General features: G+C 42.4%; 1 protein-coding gene across 2 annotated transcripts; it reads left to right on the top strand.

The window, feature by feature from the left end:
• The first annotated feature begins 1,645 nt into the window (after window positions 1–1,645).
• LOC146979082 (ubiquitin-conjugating enzyme E2 E1-like) lies at window positions 1,646–21,283 on the top strand. Of its 2 annotated transcripts, none has more exons than XM_085792281.1 (6): window positions 1,646–1,741; window positions 3,339–3,527; window positions 3,993–4,043; window positions 19,207–19,339; window positions 20,492–20,639; window positions 20,719–21,283. In XM_085792281.1, the coding sequence occupies exons 2-6, from the start codon at window positions 3,346–3,348 to the stop codon at window positions 20,814–20,816; spliced, it is 612 nt and encodes a 203-aa protein (XP_085648407.1). In that variant the 5' UTR covers window positions 1,646–1,741; window positions 3,339–3,345; the 3' UTR covers window positions 20,817–21,283. The 2 variants fall into 2 exon arrangements, with proteins under 2 accessions (XP_085648407.1, XP_085648408.1); XM_085792282.1 differs by lacking the exon at window positions 1,646–1,741 and adding an exon at window positions 1,816–2,056.
• The last annotated feature ends 966 nt before the right edge of the window (window positions 21,284–22,249 follow it).

The following is a 22,249-nucleotide window of genomic DNA, read 5'->3' as shown; positions in this document are numbered from 1 at the left end:
CACGTCGTGCATCTAGGCTACATGAGTAGGCTATGTGTGAGCACAGGCACTTATGCTCATGCTTCGAAGTTCATACCCCACCCTAAGTGAGTGCCCCACTTGGGCCACCCCTATCAAAAATGTCTGGATGCGCCCCTGCTTATGAGGGCAAATGTGGTTGAGGGACAGAAACGTGTCAGCAGCTCACCTGTGAGATCATAATAAAGATTGCGAAAGGATCCTAATGTCCTCTGTCACAAGAAGAAATGAAAATAAAGCTCAGCTACTTCTCATTCCCATGCCAGAAAACAGAAGCTGCACTCAAACCCCAGTCGGTGTTCTGAGAAGTCAATCAAAGTGCCACTTTATGACTCTGAGCACCATTCAGGTCCAACACTTTGATGCTGTTTAATGTGGATTTAACCAGCAGCACATTTGATTGCCAGGCCACACTGTCAAGCACCATAATGGTCTTTTAAAGCTGCCACTCAACACTCGGTTGCTGTGCTTCAGTGTTGGTAGTAATTCAGGCTAATGGCTAACACTAGCCCCATTTTATGACTTCAGCCTAATCATTTACACAAGGTTACTTCCTACCTCAGGAAACTATAACCATCTCTGTGTTTAGAACTGCTTTGTGGCTGGAAATGGCTTCATGTGATTAGACCATAATGATGAATGGTGTTTAAACAGCACAAGAAGGTAAAAGCTAACCACCTTTAACCTTGTCACAGGTTGTAACAGACAAAGTGTTGAATTAGGAAGGGGTGGGGGGAAACGTTCAGTCTGAGCCAGGACTGGAACAGGTGTGAGGAAGTTAAAGGCTTTTCTTTTTAATGGTGTTCAACAGCAGCGCCTGCTTTCTGTTTCCTAGGTTTGGTCAGTTTAGCTCACTTGTTTCTTTTCTCTATAGACGCCAGTGTGTGTGTGTTGTTCACATCGGTGTGTGACACTGTGGCGGTGTTAAAGACACACTTAATGACTGTGGATGACAATGTCAGGACGTCTGTCTGCTGCTGGACCAACACTTCCGGCGAGGAAAGGCACGCGTCCAGCGGTAAAGTCAAGCGCCTCACATTTGTTAACGACAATCCCGGAAAGAAGACGGCTGAACTCTACAAAATAAAAGCGGCAAACCTCAAGTCAAGACCTCAGAACATGGGGGTCTTCTAGAAATACACCTTAAATAGCCTACATAAATATAGCCTACTATATAATCCTATAACCTGGATGACTGGGGGTCTTCAGAGACAAGAATAAATGCATCAATATTAAATCTTAATTTACAAATTAGTTTGTTTCATGCAACATTTAGCAGAACACAAGTTAATTGCTCCTTATTACTTAAGCAGCTAATAATAATATTTGAACACTCCCTGTAGGTTTATAGGCCAAATAGCTATTTAAAAATGTATCTTTATTTCATCATTTGTATATTTTAATGACATCACTGTTGTTTGTATCCTTTTTTTCTCCATTAAAAATAAAAAAAATATGTGTTTCTGAATTTACCATGCCCTTCTTATTTTTCCTTTTTTATGGTTGATGTTAATATGGAAGCATATTACTTTGTTATCGGTTCTCATAGGCCTGCCTATAGCCTAGTACTACTTTTGTAAACCTCCTGATTATGACTGTGCTTTTATTTTTAAAATGTTGACCGGAAGTGTCGTCTCTCTCCGTTGCGGGTGCTTTCACGCTCGTGCGTCCAGGCGGCGGAGGCACACACACACACAGGCTGTGCGCACACACACAAAGAAAGGTATCAAATGCTAAATGTTGGTATTACAGCGCGGTGTGTTTTAACATCCATGTTACCGGCCTGTGTTCTCCGGCGCCGCGGCTCTGAGTGTATCCGTGTTACCGTCAGAGGTGAGCCCGGGGAGTCTGTCGGTCCATCCTGTGACTGGCTGCACTCAGCTCATCTGCGTGTCGACGGATATTGCTTTAAAAAAAAAAAAAAGCGCGAGGAAAGCCTTTAATTGACCGACGTGTTGTGTTTGTTCTGACCGCGGCTCCGGGTCTCGGGGTCGGTGCAGCCGGGCTGACAGCGCCGAGGCTCCTCGCTGACTTCCAGGTGAAAGTTTGATTCGCATGCAGGCTGTGGAGGTGTAGTGTCGGGGCTCTGCGACTGCGACATCGCCCCGTCGATTGTGTTTCTGCTTTCCCCTCGTTTCGACTTCTTCGACTGAACCGGGAGCGGGAGGAGGTCTGGTGTGTGTGTCTGTGTGTCAGTCAGTGTGTGTGGTCCCGTGTGGGTCCGCGGTGTCGGCCAGAACTAGGCCCGTAACCCAACTATTTCACTAGATGATTTCCTTTGTCGCAACCTGACAGCGCTAAAAATAACGCCCTGCAAACATCAGCTGAGGTCACAACGCAGCGATATGAAGAGTGATGGGAATAACTGCGTTACTAACGGCGCTAACGTTACTTTTTTTGTTTAGTAACGAGTAGCCTAGGCTAACCCAAAAAGTTACTGTTTGGCCGTTACAACGCCGTTACTGTTACTGACGATAAAATGCGCCGTTACTTGACTCAAGAAGTCCCGTCACAAAATAATACACCCGTTAAAGTGTAGGCCTACTAGGTTTTTTTTCTCCAGTCCATCAACTAAGTTGGAAAAAAGCCTTTTATCTGGAACTAACCAACTCACTCAGTAGGCTATTCCTCCGCACAGACAGGCTCACTGCGGCCAGATAAAGGTGTGTTAGGGGGTTAGGGGGGCGAGTCCAAGTAAATTGACACATTTAAGCATTTTTTTTTTTTTTAAAGTAACGCAATAGTTACTTTTCCTGGTAATTAGTTGCTTTTATAATATAGTAACTCAGTTACGTTTTGGGTAAAGTAGCTAGTAACCTAATTACTTTTTAAAAGTAAAATGCCCCAAGAGGGAAATGTTCCTCTGATAGTCCTGGTCTGGGTCCTGGTCTGGATCTTCGTGAACATCCACACAACGCCATTTAAACTGATGAAACCAGTCAATCCGGGTCAACATCGTCTGGTGCAGGCCTGGTATGGATGTGTTCATGGAGTCTGTGGCTGCACTGTGGTAGCCATGGTTGCAGCCTGTTCCTCCATACACACTGACTGTAGCTACACAGTACACAACTGAATGACAGGTTTCAGCCTCCCTCTTGATACAGCACTGTAGACTTCAATGCAACTTAACAATCACTCTTAAATTCACTCAGCTCCCCGCGGACACTGTTTTCATGGAAAGAATGAGTAACGGTAAAAACTGTTAGTGGACTGAAAGGTGCTGGTCTCAGTGGTGGTAATGGTTTGGTTTCCCACAGCTGAGGTCTGGACTGTGTGCGCATGCTCCTCTTAAATCCTCTGGTCCTGCTCTCTCTCCCCAGGCTCGGTATGTCGGATGAAGATTCCCGTGCCAGCACCAGCTCTTCCTCCTCTTCATCCTCGAGCCATCAGCATCAGCAACAGCAGCAGCAGCAGCAGCAGCAGCCGCAGGAGGCAAACACCCCAAAGAAACGAGAAAGCAAAGCCAGCATGAGCAAGACCTCCAAGCTTCTCTCCACTAGCGCTAAAAGGTGAAGGCACTCGCGCTGCGGCGGAGAAGCCGCCGTCTGACAGCAAGATATAGATCACCAACCTTTCAACATAATAAAAGTTTCATGCTACTCTATATTTTTTATTTTAGTGAGTGGTTTAAAGGCTCATAGCTGCAGTTTCGCTCTTAAATGCTGCATATTACTCACAGGCCGGATGTTGAGTGTCTTCAGGGAGACTTTATCACTGTCCCCAGCAGCTCGGCTCCAGATACACTCTGCATGATTTAGGAAACATGAGCAGCAGGGGCCACGCTGAGCATCAATCCAAAACCACACCGCTGAAACAGTTATTGATGAGCCTGTTTCTGTGAAGTCTCTGTCAAAAAAAAGGCTTTTTGAATGATAAAACTCTTAAGGTTCAAGACCAGGATTCTGTCGCAGTCGATTTACAGTAATCCAATCTGAGCTTCAGGTTTGATGGATGTCCTTTGTTTTCCTCTGCAGAATTCAGAAAGAACTGGCTGACATCACATTGGATCCGCCCCCAAACTGCAGGTAAGAATGTGAAGCATGATGTTGTACACTTTTGTTTGTGTGTGTGTGTGTGTGATTATAATGATTTTTTATGACGTGAATCGTCTTTATCTGATGGCAGAGTAATCCATCTGTAGTCAGATGGAAAAAAAAACAAGGCTGAACTGTGTGAGTAAGCTGCTGTCACTGTTTTCACTGCATGTGTGATGGAGTGTGAGGTTTGAGCACTTCCATACTGAAACCTGAGTCTGTCTTATAATAAGTGAGTCATTGTTATTATAGTGTTGAAGCTGAATGTTTTATTGGCACAGACTGACAGTCAGTATTGAAAGCTGCAACAGATCTCTGGTCTGGTTTGCTTATTCTTTGAATGGACACTTCCTGAGTTTATTCATAATTATCTTTTTTTAGTTTTTTTTTTTTTTTTTTACAAAGCTGTTATTTTATAAGTTCCTTCCTTATTCAGCTGTTTGTAATCAGACATTTAAATGAAGAGATTTAGTAGAAACAGGTTGATGCCCTTCAAAAAAACAAGGTGGGAACAAACACAGTGTTTTTCTATTGATGCCACTGCTGGCATTTATTTGATAGTAGAACTGAAAAATGATTTTTTTTTTAGTTGCAGTTGTGATACAGTGTGAATCACAGTGTCAGGAAGCTGTAAGAGGTGAACGGTTTAGTCACCAGCAGATTTACTCAACTGTAATTAACAGTGACTGTGTGAGATGACCAAACACCAGAGAAGAGAAGAAAAGAAAAATAAAGGGAACCTGTGTGGTTGGTGTGATGATGGGCTGACTCTGACTCTGTCACAGAAGAATCACCGCCCTGACTCGGTGACGGAGGCTGAGAGTGGGCTGTGGGCTGTGGGCCGCAGCCTGCCTCTGTGCTCTGACAGGCAGCTGTGGAGGTGTTACATCAGCGTACATGACAGACAAGTCGTCGGCAGTCGTGCGTCTCTTTAATGTACGTCATGTCATGTGATTTCAAAAATGATCACCATGAAAGCTTTGAGTTCAGAGATGTTCAACAGTGTGTGAGAAGCTGGCGTTAGCAGCAGGAGGTACAGCAGTAGGTTCATTACCTTTAATTGTCGGTGCAAGCTGTTCTTAGATCGGTGGGGCAGAGACATGAGCTCTGCACAGCGCGCAGTATTTCCGCCTTTCCGTCATCAAACTCATCAAATACACAATCCAACAACTCTAAAACGCTCTGGTGGACAAGTTGTGACCTGCACATTCACCACGCTATGAAATAATAACAGAACGTTATGAGACGGATTTGTTTTTGAGGCAAATGTGTAGCTGGAACTACATTCAGACACGGCTGCTGGGCGGAGTGATTCAAAAGCGCAAGCAGTATTTGCTTCATGTGTCGTAATGTTACATTATGCGTTATTATCTCATAGCGTGGTGAATGTGCAGGTCACAACTTGTCCACCAGCTCACGTCTCTGCCCCGCTGATCTCAAAACAGCTTGCACTGACAATTAAAGGTAATGAACCTACTGCTATGACTATTGTTAGCGGGGATAGGAGAATTTGCCAAAATGTTGAAATACCCCTTTAATGTTAGTGTGTGTATGAATGAGTGTGTGACGGCAGATCAACACTCTCCCTGTGTTCCATGGTGACCTGGGTGTCCCCTCACACCGTGGTGGGTGGAGGAGTCATGTGTTGAGTGGACTCAGACCTGTTCATTAGACCAGGTCAAGTTGGAAAGTGGTGAAGTGGGCGGGGCTACATGAGTACTCAGTGCTGAGAGTTGATAATCGATACATTTGACAAACTGATGAATTGTATTTAAGTTTTTCTAAGCAATGTTCATTAATTTAAATAGGATATTTGAACACATCTCTGAGTGATGTGTTTAGTCAGTTTGACACTAACAGGAGCACCGACCCTGGGATGTGACAGATCCATTTTAGCATGCAGCACAGTAGCCAGCAGCACACTCTCTCCACTGTGTGTGTGTTCTATGAGTGTATGTGATGACATCACTCCTTGCTGTGTTTGTTGTTGTTGGTGTGTGTGTGTGTGTTACTTATAGCAGAATGGTAAACTCCACTTTGTGTAAAAGTCAGAGTCTTACTTTACGTTTTATGTTTTTCTGCTTTTCATGCTTCATGTAGGTGAAAAAGAGTGTCAGAGCGTGGACTCACCTTCAGTCAATGTCTCCAGTTCACATGAAGAACAAATCAGAAGCGTCTTAGTTTGTCTCTTTCACACGGTGTCTTGACATTTTGCAAACGCCACCACGCGTTTATGAATGCAGCTCTAAATGAAATAAACCCCTGAAGACATTTTGTTATTGAACACTGTGCCGTAATAAATTTAAGAAGTCTAAATAACCAATCAGAGAAGAGGAAGGAAAGGACCACTCTAATAGAGCACTGACCTCCTGTGCTGCTAATGAAGAAGAGCAGCAGATTAGAGCTGTTAAATTATGGCAAAAACTTACATTATCATGATTATTTTCAATAAATACTGATATGTACCGTATATAATTTCTATTTTTAAAACGAAGCAAGTCTGAGGATTAGGGCCGCTGCGGGAAAAAGGTGAGTTCTGACTTTTTTCTCAGAATTCTGACTTTAGAATTCTTAGAAAAGTCAGAACTCACTTTGTTTTCCACAGCGGCCCTAATCCTCTTCTATGGATTGGAGACCAAAATCATGAGATTATCTTTAGACCACAAAGACAAACAGCACTCATTTTAGTAAAAATACCAACTGTAAATAAATACTAGTGTTTTTAAATATTGGTATCTATTTATTTTTGCAACATAAAAGTGGTGCGCTCTGATAGCTTACCTATAATTTATATCGGGACTAACAACACACACAGAACATCCTTTGTAAGTATTGATCATAAATAATCCCGATAAAGGTTTTTACCATACTGCAGCAGCTGTAGTCTGTTAGCATTCTTCATTAACACCACAGGAGATCAGTGCTTGATTAGTGTGATCTTCCCTTCTTCCTCTTTGATTGGCTGTTTATACTATCTATACTATACTACTATATATTTAAAAACAGCTTGCACCGACAATTAAAGGTAATGAACCTACTCTACTGAAACTATAGGGATTATGGAAATAGGCCAATTTGCCAAAATGTTGAAATATCCCTTTAAAATGTATTAGCATAGGAAAGCATGGGGCAGCGTTCAATGACAGATCGTCACCAGCTAGGGGTTTATTTAATGCCTGGTGGCAGACACTGTCTACAGTACAACCATGCGCTGGTGTTTCTATTGGTGTGATTGTGTGTGATGGAGACAGACTCGACCCATTTGGTTTACCACAGGATTCTGCATTGTGTCCCCCTTTGAGTCAGGAGACCTGGCCTCCACCTGGCTGAGTGGAGGAAGCTCTGGGGTTTAGATAATAGCCTCTAACATTTGGTGCGATGTACCCTGAGTGATTGATCTCCTGGTCTCGGCAGCAGTGTGAGCCGAGGCCTCATCTTTCCCTGTTGTGCAGCTCCTCTCTTCAACAGCACGTGCAGTAAAAGGGGATTTTTAATGGATTTGGGTTCTTTCTGCTTCATTTAGCCCAGAATCTGCTCATTAGAGTATGAATGGCTCTGGCCAGCTCCGCCTTGCAGATGCTGTTTAATGGATCACACATCGATGAGTCAGTGGCTTGTTGTGTCATTTCTCTGGAGGTTGGATCAGGGCCTCCTCACTCCCGAAAACCTGATGCTGACCAATGAGGGAAAGGCTCAGATCAGCTAGTTTCCATTATGACCACGTCTCTTTGTCTCATGAAAACTAGGAAGCTGCAATTATAAATTCTTTTGAGTGTCATTTATCAGAAACAGAATGATGCTCCTCACAGTGATTGCTGAGCAGGACCTCTTTTATTTTGCCACAGCATCGTTGCCACTGAAGTGTGAACTGCAGACATCACAGGCCCCCCTCTGCCTCCCACCGCCCTGTGCTTCTTTCATTATGTTTTATTCCTTTTTTCCTCTCAACCAGCTATTTAATTTATTGCTCACTTCCTGAATCTCACACTTTTATTCTCTGTCTTTCACTCCGCACCATGTCCTCTTAAGTCCCATTCTCCAGATCTCCTCTTGAGACGTTGTCCTCGGGTGTCAGACAGATTCCTGACATTCTTGGGCCGGGGAGGTCACCACAGCTCAGCTGAGGAGTTAGAGGCTGTGTACAGTAGGAGGAGAGGTGCTCAACAGGGCTCTAAACATACAGGGCTCTGGAGACTCTTGTTAATATTAACCATATAGAATTCACACTTTCTGGGCTCTCTGTTAGATCTGTGTGTGTGTATTGCCTGGTGAAAGACACATTACATATTTGCAATATCCCTCTGTTTGGCTGCTAATGTGAGCAGTGGCTTCACACACACACACACACACACCCCTCTGCAGTATGTTACCGGCTTGCGTGTTTCGAGACTACTGAGGTTTTCTCAACAGCTTCTTCATATCTATAAAAAGCCTCTTCCCTGGAGAGGAAGTGGCCTGTACACTGCTGTAACTTCGGAAAGCTCTGAAAGCAGCACTGAGCTCTGAAGGCCTGAAGGGGCTGCAGCTGCTGCTGCTGCTGCTGAAGCTGTTGTAGCTGCTGAAGCTGCTGTAGCGGCTGTAGCTGCTGAAGCTGTTGTAGCTGCTGAAGCTGCTGTAGCGGCTGTAGCTGCTGAAGCTGTTGTAGCTGCTGAAGCTGCTACATAGTGGCTGTAGTATGGGATTAGAATACTGACATAAATCGTGCACGCGCAATGAGACTCACACGCGCGCAAATGAGATCCGCGCGTGCGGAAATCAAACACCTGCGAGCGCATTTTTTTCCCCCGAGCGCTTTTCCAAGCACTCGCGAGCAATTTTGTATCCTGCATCTCTATCCCCTGGAGCAATATTGTAGCCTGCAAGGAGAAAAACAGCTCGCGCGCGCACTGTAGCTTCTGAAGCTTCGGTAGATGCTGTAGCTGCTGAAGCTGATGAAGCTGGTGAAACTGCTGTAGCTGTAGCTGCCATAGCTGCCGAAGCAGCTTTAGGTAGGGCTGAGTATTGACACCCTGTGTGTGTGTGTGTGTGTCTGGTTTTATTTCAGATTTTACAGATTTGTTTTTGTTTTTTCTTGTCAGTCTGCCTCTGTTACTAGTTTACAACATGAGTGAAATTTCATTTCATTTTATTGGTATTTAGGAGGAGGTTTCCTGGGAGGAGCCGTGTAATTTGGCAACAGTTGTGTGTAAAATAGATTCAGTTTTCATTTGGACCAGTTCCAGTTGATTATTAACTGATTGAATCATAAACACTGAGTCCTCTGCTCTGGGCAGGCTTGGCTCAATGTGGAAATATGTATAATTCCACCAATATAAAGCATGAATTTACCATACTGTGCAGGTTTCCTGTGTCACTACACGCAGCTGTTGGTGTCGGATGTATGGCACCACACTAACGCCACATTTATAATAGTTACATAGTGTACTATGACTGGCAAAGTGTACATACTGAGCATGTGCTTACCGTGATTAAACATTTGAAATGAACAATATTTGCATAGTAATAGGCTCTGGATTTTCCAACACAGAAGGAGTAGACATTTTTTTTTAAACTTAATTTTAAAAATGTTATAACATATAAACATTTTTAAAAGAGCTTTTATAACGCAGCTTTGTCTTTCTTTGGAACTTTCTGTTTCTAGATATTGGAAATTCATAAGCATTAGTTACCAAGTTTGCAAGGTAGCCTATGACTTAAGGCAATAGGAAGTAATCATTTTTGTGGCCACACTGAAACTCTATTGTTTTAGCATGTAAAAATCAGCCATTGACTGATCCACTTACAGCCTAATTCAGGCCATAAATGTCCAGTAAACGTTGTCCAAACCTCAGGTGTGTACACACACTCATGCTTGGCAAGGGAGAAATCATTTTCACTGAGGAGACCCCGCTGACCTTTTCTCTAGCACCACCCTCAGGGCCAACGTGGGAAAGCTCCACAGGTGCCGACGCATCAGCCGTCATCTGCTCAGTGGAATTTCCCCTTCACTCAGCCCCATAGGAAATCTGCTGTCTCGGTCCCAGGGAGAGTTCTAAAGAGATATAGAGAAGAATTAAAAACAATCCTGCTCTTTGTTGTCTGGATGTGTTGCAAATAACATGATGACACATGGTGTGCAGACAGTGCTGTGGACACAGTGACACTGTCTCTGTAAGTCAGTTAGACACATCTGCACTGACCAGTAGCAGTACTGGATTCTTCACCATGTTTATTTCTTTAAAAGCAAAACTATTATTATTCATTTTTTAGATTATTACCTGTCCAGCACCACCAATCACATATTACAGAGGTTTCATATGAAACTTGAAGCCAATTCTTCCCAAATTAGTACATTCACATATTTCATGTTTAATTATAAAGCTGTCTTGTAACAAGCGTTAAATGTATTTTAACCGCTTTTATTTTGGGTTTTGTTTATACAAAATGACGTGTACTGATATTGTTATATTTCTCACATCAGTTCTAGACTGCAGCGATCTTTGTTCGGCCTGTCATAATTATTACGTAATTGCCTGCATAATCATTAAAATGGTTTCCATTCATCTGTTTAAAAACAGCTGGAACAACAGAAATGTTGTTTTTCATCACTATTTCCACATTGTTTTTCACAGTTTGAGGTTTGACTGGTGCTCTTCTAATGACATCATCACGTTGCACTCCCTTCCTCTGCTGTGGTTTAAAGGCACATGAGTGGAGCCACAAACTGTTTTTTTTATCGAGGAGCTTAATTTCTAATATCTGACGACCTCATTTCGATGAGCATCTGTTGACATTAGCCTCATGGATTTAGTTGCAAAGCCAATAAATGTCCTTGTCTTCTACTTCTTCATAAGTATGTGTATAAAGACTATAAATGTGTCATAGAATGATCAGAAAAAGACAATTAAAACGTTAGTCGCAGTTATATGTATGTTTATTATTAAAATGTCCTGTGACGGCCCTGCTCTTTGTTTCAGTGGAGGACTCTGATGCTGCCATGCGACACTCATCCTGCACAGTCCTCATGAAGCACTGAGAGAACATTTACAGGCTGATTGCCACTGTATTCAATTGGTGGGGTGTGTGAGGGGTTGGGCGCCTTTTTGCTGTTGCACAAAATCTTCTTGGCACTCAAGTGAAGTGCAGTCATTATATTGTCTCAGTCAGACAGCTTATTACAGCGATTCTCCTTGTCATCACAATACTGTTGCGAGCAGATAGTGGTGATTGAAAATGAGACCTGGTGTGTGCTGATGGCAGTGTGTATAATAAGGTCCACAATGAACAGATGAGACTTGTGTAGCAGAGGTTTGAGAGCAAACAGTGCTGTGAAACAGTGAGATTGATTTATTTAAAGATGAGAGGTGATAACGGGAAACAGAAACACCTTTAATGATCAGCTGTTACGCTTTCACCCTGGAAGGAAAAGACAGCCAAGAAATCACTAATAAGTCAAATGTTCTTAATGTTTTGGTTTGATGCTGATGAGTGTAAATGACACAGTGTTTACTTTCATTTAATTGAGCCAGACAGGAAAACTGTACATTATGTGGATTTAGTCCTGGACTTCACACTGTGTGTGTGGTTTTAACAACTTGAAACTCTTAAGGTCTTTGCACACCAAGTCCGATTTTCTAATCCGTCATACAGCAAAAATCGTTACGCACAGACTCCTTACACACTGATGCGTTTTATTACTATACAATTTAATTTTCTGTTCCCAAACTCGCAAAAGGAGACAACAGTCATCAGGCAGTGAGGACGATTGTGCGGTCCTCTCACTTATTGAAAAATAAAACAAGAAAATGAAAACATTGGATCCATCTAAGACCTGCTTGTAAATGAGCTGCAGAATTATCCAGATCACTTCCATAGATTATTTTAGGATGTCAGTGGTCCAGATTGATAGATTATTGATCATTAGCTCAACTGGAGATCCAATTAATCCTGAACAGCGGCTGGCAGTATGTCTAGGACACACACATTCACACACATGCAGCTCAGCCGGGATCTGTGTAACAGCCTTGAAACACTGATGTGAGTGGTCAGAAAGACTTTTCACAGATGCCGAAATGCAGAAAATCGAACCTGTTCCAAACACTTCAATGACAGACGAAAGTTTCAGAGTCAGTGTATAAAGATGATCGACACAACATGAGGTTGAATTCATTTTTAAATGTGCGGCAATTTGTGATGAAAAATACGGCCTTGGTGTGTAAAGACCTTTTAGTGTGGTTTTTCCAGCTGCTCTCTCAGGCTTCTCCCCGGAGCTCTAGTAACAACCGGAAGGTGAACCAATCTGATATGCTCAGTGTGTCTGATAGGGCTGTCACTTTTTAGAAAAATGAGGTTCGAACTACATATCGAGCAGGTCATTACCGCTCGAATATGAACTTTTCACCCCACGTTCGAACGAATATTCGAATGTCGAATAAAAAGTGACAGTGTCTGAGAGCACTGACTGTGGGTGTGACATCACAAAGTCACAGAAGTCCTGTCGGCTGGTTTAAAGGCTCAGTGTCTGAATAGGGAAGGTTGTGTGTATTTCTCTATGCAGACACTTTAAGACGATTGAATAATTCAGCTCCTGTGTAGCTAACATTGGATTTTACCTAGATAGAATCAGTAGTGGTGGTTTTGTGCATCTTTTTGACCCACGGGAGACACCATAGCTTTAAAAATCCCCTTCATCTTTGACTTGGAATTGGAAGTTGGAGGCAGATGTGTGTGAGAGTGTGAGTGTTTTTCATGCTCTGTTGGCTGGTTTAATGACTGTGCTGTGTCATAGCATTGGGATGATGAGCTCTATGTAGTGATTTGATTCCCAGAACCACCTGTTGGTGTCAAGTTATAGCTGGGCAGTCCGAGGTGCTGAGGCTGGCAGGTCTGGCCTCTGCTCATTTAAGAAACTGATAATGTACCTGTAACACCAGGTCGATCAGGATTTAGTTTGACTTGGTGTATTGTGCAAGAACAAAAATACAATAACAAGAAAATATGAAGAGAAAATGAGAAGAAAGTAAAGGTGGTGTCTTTGTGGTGAAAGGTTTTGGTCCTGACGGTCTGCAGCCTCACACCGGAAGAGAACTATGACTTTGAAATAGAATATTGTTGCAAAACTTTCTTGCTCTTTCATTTTGTAGCCAAAATTGAAAGGGAAAAGGAAGTCTATGTGTGGGGAAGTGTTGCCACAACCTGTTTTAGCAGCAGGTGCTGTCAGACAGGGGCCTGATGGGTGTCTGTCATACACACTCTACATTGGGTGAAAGTGTAAGCAGCACTCATGAGTGACATTCGAGCCATTTAACATGTTATATCTCACCCTGCTTTTAGAAGCTTTGGTTGATAATGGGCAGTGAAGAGATGCGACCAAACCCAGGGACAGAGATCGACTGGAATGATTCAGCTCCCAGGGTCCCAAACCGCCTGCCTCCGTCCAGCTCTCATGTCAGAGTCTCCATTCTGTTTGAACTTAATCTCTGTTTTCCATCTAGCGCTGTATGTTTGCATTACACAAGAGGAAAAACAGCATATAAATGCCGTAACATCCACCCGTCTGCTGCGGATGACTAACAGAGTGTGCTGAGCTCCCGCTCTCCTCGGCTGTGCTGCAAGAGTCAATTTTGGGTAAAGCACTGTGTGGCTTTTGGAAAGGTTAAAGGCTTAGAAAAAATGAAATAGCTGAAATGTCAGCACTCTTCTTGCAGTGCTTGTATACACAGAGGGCGGCAGAAGAAGCCCCCCCCTGATGTTGAAGTGAATGACCACAGTGATAGCGTGGCATATTACAGGCTCACACAAAGCACTGGGTGGCCTTTGTGTGTGTGTGTGTGTGTGTGTGTGGTGGGGGGTGGGGGGCAGGCAGGCGGGGAGAAAGAAGGCCTCTCTGTGGCTCGTCTGTGTTGTCTGTGTTAGAAACCTCAGTCTGGTTGATTCAGTGGCAAATGATACAATATCTATTCTTGTCACAGCGGTGGCTTCTGACCGAGATGTTGTGGTGTGAGCAGTAATATGTACATTAAAGGAGACATATTCTGCCCCATTTCCACAAATTAAAATAGTCCCCAGGTGTCTTAAAGACATGTCTGTTGGTCAAAATCCCCCAAGGATCAAACATCACAGCTCTTTTCATCCTCTCAAAACAGCCCTGTTCACAACGGCTGGTTTCAGTATCTGTCCCTTTAAATGCAAATGAACCACTGCTTGCCCCACCCCATCCCTTCTACTGGTACCAGGTAGAGGTGGGTTATGGAAATTCAAAAGGGAACAGCTCATAAAACCACATGGATTTCAACCTAGGGAGCCTGAAAATTACAGATTTTTTTGTCAATTCTCACATTTTGGGAGTTGTAAGGCAAGATAAACACCTAAATATGTTAAAGAGCCTTCAAAAAGTGATATGTCCCCTTTAACAGTCCCATCCTAGGTCCGGGTCCCCCTGCAGGAATGCTGCCTCCACAGTGCTAATGAAGTACATTCCTCAAAGGGACATGTGGTATTTTTATAACAAGAGGGGGCTTTCTCCTCTTCTTTTCACATGTGGGTAGTACACATGGCTGTCCCACTAGATCTGAAATGACTGTTGTGTAATATGAAGAAAATGTACAGTGTGCAGGATAATAGTATTTAAATATTTATGATTCAATTGATGATAAAAACCATTGTAGAGCTTTCATCACAACCACTGACAGGTTGGATTCCCATCCAGAGGAAACTCCTCTGGCTTCCTGTTGACAGTGAGGCAGCCTGTGGTCATTTAAATATCTGTGAATGGTTTTTGTTAAGGGGAAAAGTTGAATGCATAAATTGAAAAAGGATCAAATACAGCAGCAATAAAATGAAATGCAAGATAAGATGTTACTGAGGTTCTACTCAAGTGAAAAATGTTCAGGACATTTGCCTTAACTACATTCAATTCAAAAATCACTAAACATTTGTCATGTGGTTAACTTTTCACACTACAGTTGAGCAATGGAAAAAAAACAGGAAATAAACTGCACAGACTCAGAGCAGTACAAACCAAAGAGTGGTGGTTTATGGCTGTTGGAATATATGACAGAGCAGGATGGAAATGAGTGACAGGGTGAGAATGAAGAGATGCAAAAACAACCTCTATGTAGTACATCTTCTTTCTCAGGCAACTCTCTGGAGCTGTGGTAACAACAGGTCAGTGAGCCAATCAGAAGAGAGGAGGTTTTTGAGTCTCTCCACCCATTGGCCGACCCAATCCTGCAAGGCTGGGTGGGTCGGGGTCGGTGGGGATTGGAGCAAGGGCAATGACTGTAAAGTTGTGACATCACAAAGTGACAGCAGTCCTGACAGACAGCTGGTTTTAAGACTCCGTTTCTGAACACAGGCTGCGTGTTTCTGTGACTGAGGCTTTTATACTTTGATGGATGTAAATCTAGAACCTGGACCTGAGTAATAATCAAAGACACTGACCTCTATCCTTATACGATGCAGGACCTTGAATTATTCCACAGTCCTTGTACATTTTAAAGGCTCGTCATCCTCTCATGGAAACAAATGAGAAAGCTTCACATGCAGTCTAAACAGGCAGGTGCTGCCCTCTGCTGGACTGCACAGAAATGCAATACACATTCTTTTCAATGTTGACATTTTATTTCATTGTGTTATGTCACAACAAACAGCTCAGTTATTAAAGACCTAAGGCAGTGAATTCTTACAAGAAAACAAAAGTGAAAATGGCGGTGTGTATTTTATCATTGTAGCCTATTCTTGATTTATAGTTTATTATTTACATGTTCCACATAATGATCATTTATATACCTATGAAACACAATACAAACTGTGTGACATTACATTATACTGCTACCCTGACTCTACTGCTGGATCAGATATATTGTTATTACCAGGGTCAGAAATATAATAGCTTGAATTGGGTGTAATGATTCTTGCTCTTATGTAGTTGCCACAGCAGATATTTATTGTTACAGTAATATCAATATATATAGTCCTTTTTTTAACCATATTTCTTATTCAGCACACCAATCTGTCCTGCACCAATACACATGGATACATATCACTGCTACACACACACACGTCATTTAACTCCCTGTTGTTGTCTCTATATGATTTTGTCCACATGTGGACCTGAATCCTGCAGGAGGTTCAGAGCTCGGTCTAATTCTTGGATTGATTTGATTACATAGATGTAGAGCCTCTGACTTTTCCGTCTTGGTTGCAGTTGGTTCATGTAGAAGGCAGACACTCATCTCAGCCTTTTTAAACATGAAATGGTTTTTGTCCAGAAATGAAATCAAGGACTTGTTCCCCTCATGTGGGCCTTCACTTAGATCAGGGTTGGAGCTCTACAGGTGATGGGCTCTTTGCTGTTGGAGCCTCTGATCAGTCTACCTGTGGAGATCAGACAGGCCGCTGCATCAACAGTGTCTTTTACAACAGCCTTCATCACTAAAGCTTCTCTGAGCATTCAACATGTCATCATCACTTAGAGCTGTTTATGACTTTTTGTGGGAACAGAGTGGAGCATCTGATTCCGAAAATATGATTATTGTCCGATATTCAGCCAGAACCAGACGGCACATGGTCATGTGACCCACGGCACGACTGTGCACTGACTCATTCTCGCTATTGCTCTTTGTGAATAATGGATTATTGTTTGTTTAAATGTCAGTCTGCAAGTCTTTGGTGTTAAACCCACAGACGAGCTTTAATAGCTGAGCTAATCTTTTAGAAACGAGATGGTAAACTGTGAAGCATGTTTGTGAGCGCTTCATCAGACATTCAATGACATGGAAACACCTCCAGCATTAAAAACACTACCAGAAGCTGCTGCTGCTGCTGCTGTGGAAGGTGGCAGTCATTGTCAGTGTTTCTGTATCACTTCCCACTGTGTTGGTGGAATGACTCACACTCTATTGTTTTAAAGAAGTTGACATAGAAGAGTTGTTTGGAGAGATTTCTGTCTGCACAACAGGATAAAGACACTGAAGTCATTGAGCAGGTGTATGCGACTCAGTAGATGAAAGATAAAGTGTAAAACAAACAGGTTTCAACAGAGGCTCAGGAAGGGGCTGTGGTCTGAGGTTAACCTGTGATCATGAGCGGGGGACAGAGGTAAATACAGTGGTTATCTACATGGAACTGTTCATTGATGTTTTAAGAAAAAAAACACAATGATAAAAAATCCATTCTATTCATGAACAGGTTAATTACACTGTCATCTGTGACATAAAGTTCCACAACAGTAGGGCCTGCATCTGCTGAGTCCCACACACAGGGATGTCACCATTATAGATTTTCTTGCTACGATTATTCTCAGAGAAATCATTCCCGGTATTCCGATTATCATGATTATTATGCATTTATCAATTTCACAACACTAGTCAAAATATAATTACATTACCAAATATTTACGCAAAATATTTTGAGTATCTATGAAAATATGACCAATTATTAATTTTTTAAATATTCAAGTCATTAATTGTCATCTATACCAAATGTCTAAGTTAATTTGAATATTTTAGTTTTAATTACAAATGACACTCTAGCATTTAAATTCCTTCGGACCAGTATCTGTGCATTTACCTTTACATTGGCACACATCTGCCCATATGCTTCCTACATAATCTTTTTTGGAAAGTGATGGTATCTTGGAATCTTTATGATTAATTATTATTCATTATTAATTGTGAAAACAAGTAATTGTGACATCCCTGCCCACACAGAAAGCATTAAAGCAGTACGAAAGAACTTTCAGTTTTGGTTGAGTTTGGCGGCGCCTGTGGACCAAAGCGGTAGTGTTTTGCCTGAAGGAAGACTCCATTTCCCATGAACACTAGCGTGAAACCCTTCAAATATCCTGCATTAAAATTAACAGAAGACATCAAAACTAAGTTTCTGTTTCCAGTGGATCATTTCAAAGTGAAAACACAAACATAATCCATTGCTAAAGTGCCGTTTTGCCTGTTCCCTCCTTGTTGTGACTCGCAAAAGTGAAAGTGAAACTTAAGTGAGAGCAGGGTTCCTACCATGCTCCTCAAAGCTGCTTAGTGCCAGAGAAAGAGATACAGACCCCCTCAGACCATGACAGAGGTGTCATTCAACTTGTTGTAAGTCGATGTATCATCACAAAAGTTATGAAAATATTTTATGAAGGTTGAAAAGTTACTTAGTGCTGGTTTAACAGCCAGGTTCCAGGACTGAACAGGTGTTTTTTCTCTGTCTCTCAACTGCATTGATGTAAATACAACTCTGAACGTTTTCATTTAGAGAGAAACACTGGTTACACTGTGCACAGGGGAAAAAAAGTGTGAGCTGCAGTGCTGGGATCAGTGACGTAAGTGTCTGATCTGGAGGCTCCAACACTTCTACAGCAGCACCGACCTGGGGATGAGAGGTGACAGATCTGTCTCACCAGAGTGCATGGCACAGCTCTGTGTGTGGGTGTGCAATTTGAGGTGGTTGCCACGATGACGATGGTTTGGAGGTTCTTCTCCATCTGCAACTTGTTGTTGTCTTCTCTGAGGTTCTTCTCCTCCATCTGCCTTGGTGCATTCGGCTGCGTCACAAATTAAATTCTGTCTTTCTTTTCCTAAAAACCCTAAAAGCATTTCAAAACACTGATGTTTCAGCAGATAATTTCAGTTTGTTTTTTGGAAAAGTTCATTATATTGGACTTGATAGTCTTTACCTGGGACAGGAGTTTCCTGGATTGTTGTCTGCTCTGTGTGCAGACTTTGAATGATGAGGTTAAAGCCAGGAGAGGACAGCTGGATGGTGGACTGTGAGAGTGTCAGACTCCCACCTCAGCTGAGCTGTGTGGTTGGTAAATACTTCCCTAGATTGATTGACAGCTCATGATGTTGGCTCAGTGTGTTTTGACAGAGCTGCTTTGAAATATGAAGCAGCCACTGGATACTGTACTGTTACTATACTGTGAGATTCTGCTCTTTGAGGGCTCAGTCAGTATTTGTTTATATTCCACCATTAATACTTTCATTTTCACAAAGACACATGTATAACACATATACAAAAAACATACACGTGTCACTTGTTTTTGTGAAACAGTCATTAATAAAGACCAGAAACATAAAAACGTAACAGTTTTATGAATGATCAAATGTTACTTTATTTTCCGTTGTTAGACTAAAGAATGGGTCCAGAGTAAATCTGTCCTGTGTGTCCACAGTGCCGGGCCTAAAGGAGACAACATCTATGAGTGGAGGTCGACCATCCTGGGCCCCCCAGGCTCCGTGTACGAGGGAGGGGTCTTCTTCCTGGACATCGCCTTCACACCAGACTACCCCTTCAAACCACCCAAGGTAGCGTCATTACCGTGTTTTCCACCAGAGGGCGCACAAGCAAATAAAATCAGCAGCTCATACTTTATCACTTATGATGACTTACCTGCGAGGGCTCGGTCACACTGTGTAAAAACATTCACACATAGGACATTGTGATACTTCTAAATGATTAGGTCCTGCACTGGATGAATTCATCAGATAAGTGTTAAAGGGACAACGAGGAGTTTCTATTTGGTTATAAAAAAGTCTCACGTTAATGTGGATGAATCTCCGCTACCCACACTTGTTAATGGGCCCATTTTCGATAAATATATCGTTTTGTCTCTTATCGTTATTTTGTTATTATTAGTGGTGGCGGAAACGCTGGTCGAGCCGACCAGCGTTTCCTTACTTTTGGTTTCGTGGCGAGTCATGAGAATAACGCAGCCGAATCGCCGTTTATGGTCGGAACTACGACGGTATGTGACCGTCTTCGAAGCTCTGACTTTAATTCTTGATGTATGAAAACATGAGTCTGTCTTGCGCCGGTCAAAGAATTTCACGATGCGTGCAGAGGCTCATAAATGTAGTGTGAAAACGCTTCGCTTTTCCTAAACTCCTCGTTGTCCTTTTAACTCTGCCCTACAAAGGCAAAGTGCAGTATCTGTAAAAATGCCAAACTGAGAAAAACAGCTTTTTGTGTTTTTCATTGTCAGGTTTAAGCATCAAATTATGAATAACTACCAAGTCTATAATTGATTAGATAATGGTGGACTGAATAAAATCTCTGACCAATTTTGACAGTTTTATGGCAGATACTGCACTTTTGCCTTGGTTTTGGTGCAGATACTGCACTTTGGCTTGGTATTAGCTACAGATACGGCACTTTGCCTTGGTTTTACTCCAATGGAATTATAGAGTAAATTATAGAATGTAGGGAGTACAGTACTCTTGGCAGATACTGCACTGTGCCTTGGTTTCACAGGGCTTTTTTGGATGGACAGCAAAATAATAAGCCCAATAACTCTAAATTTTAGCAGTACCAATATTGTTGAAACAATGCAGATACTGCACTTTGCCTTTGTAGGGCAGAACTGTGGTGATGCTTTATGCTTGATCAAACATCTCATTGTCACTGTGGAGTTTTGCATATGAGTGGATTATAGACTGTCTTGTCTGGTATGCGCCCAGGTGACGTTCCGCACCAGGATCTACCACTGTAACATCAACAGCCAGGGGGTGATCTGTCTGGACATCCTGAAGGACAACTGGAGTCCCGCCCTCACCATCTCCAAGGTCCTGCTGTCCATCTGCTCCCTGCTCACCGACTGCAACCCTGGTGAGAGCTCGTGCGTTCTTCCTGCAGGATCTTATGTGATCAGCGACAGAAGAGTTAACGTTGTGTTTGTGTGTTTCAGCCGACCCTCTGGTTGGAAGCATCGCCACACAGTACACAACAAACAGACCTGAACACGACAGGATAGCCAAACAGTGGACCAAGCGCTACGCCACATAATCACCAGAGCAGCTGCTGGTGGGAGGAGTCGGGGATGTGGGGGGGACTCGGGGAGGGAGGGGCAGTCGGGGAGTGATTTTTATCTCAGAATTGAAGTCTTAACTCCTGACATTTTGTTGTTTATTGTATTTTTTTAAGTTATCTCTGGCCCAACTCTTCAAATTTGGCAATAATGCATTTTTAAGTTTCCTCTTTTTTTAGCTTGTGCTTGAAGATGGACCTTAATGCTAAACTGCTAGATGAAACGTGTCACAGCATGATTCCCAGTCAATGATGTCTCACGCATTTAAAAAAAGCTTCAGTTGGTGTTTGCTTCCCCCTCCAAACCCCTGCTCTTTTGAAAAGCTGTTTTCCACACGTAGACATGTTTAGATATGGATGGATATTGGTTGTGATTTGTGTTCTGTACTGATGACAAGCTGTTCTGTTTCTTCCTTCAAACCTTAAACATGACCAACTGAAGCATCCGACGTGGTCTGATCATTTCATATCGGTTCAAACCATTCACTCCGACACCAGTGTAGACGTTTTAAAGAGTATTTAATATGAAGAGGCTTTATTTTGTTCAGCACATCTTAAGACACAGAATAATTTAGGGTTAACGTCATCATAGGAGTGCAAGTCTTGATCTCTCTACGTCTGGTCTACTAGCAGCACATGAAATGTTATTACTTGGAAACATTAAGGACACAGAAATCAGCGCAGATCATCTATTACACCGTCTCAACATTTTCAAAAAATCAAGGAATGTGGCTCATTAAAGTGACAAAAATAAATTAGTTAAAAAATAAATATTTCCTCTCGATACTGATTCTACTGTTAAAAAGGCTTGCACACACACGCACACACATAACTTTAACTAGTAGCCCTATTGGATTATATCAGCTGGACAACACACTGGAGTGCAACTAATGTCAGACAGACGTAATGAAATCATACATCACAATTAAAGGTAGTACCGTGAACATTATTGCTGCTGAGCCATATTTAATATAGCAAATGGACTGGACACTGGCTAACACAGGATTAATGCTGCATTCACATCAGATGGGAACTAATGGTTGGGATACAAAAGTCCTGTTCATATGATTAGTGTCAGTATTTATAAAGTCAGCGTTTGGCAGCAGAGCTTATACAACAGTTTCAGATCAAGTCTGTCTTAGTGCAACAAGGACATGGCCACCTGTGTGTTTACAGAGTTACCTCCTGCTGGACTGAGCATAAATAAACTCTAAGTGGACTGTTTGGTTGTCCTCACTCCCAGGGGAAAGAGGAAGAAAGATAAGAGCTCTTTACATGTACTATGGGCACATGAGCATTGTATTAACATTATACAGACTTGGAAAAATATTCAACTTGGAATGATACATGTCACTAGTCTAAAGTGTAAATCTATGAGTTCACTCAGACATTTGGTTCTAAAGTGCTTTCTA

This window comes from Trachurus japonicus, chromosome 11 (assembly GCF_045865225.1).
Source record: "Trachurus japonicus isolate A0001 chromosome 11, Traja_1.0".
Classification (NCBI taxonomy): Eukaryota; Metazoa; Chordata; class Actinopteri; order Carangiformes; family Carangidae; genus Trachurus; species Trachurus japonicus.
This window is presented reverse-complemented; position numbering and strand designations above follow the sequence as displayed.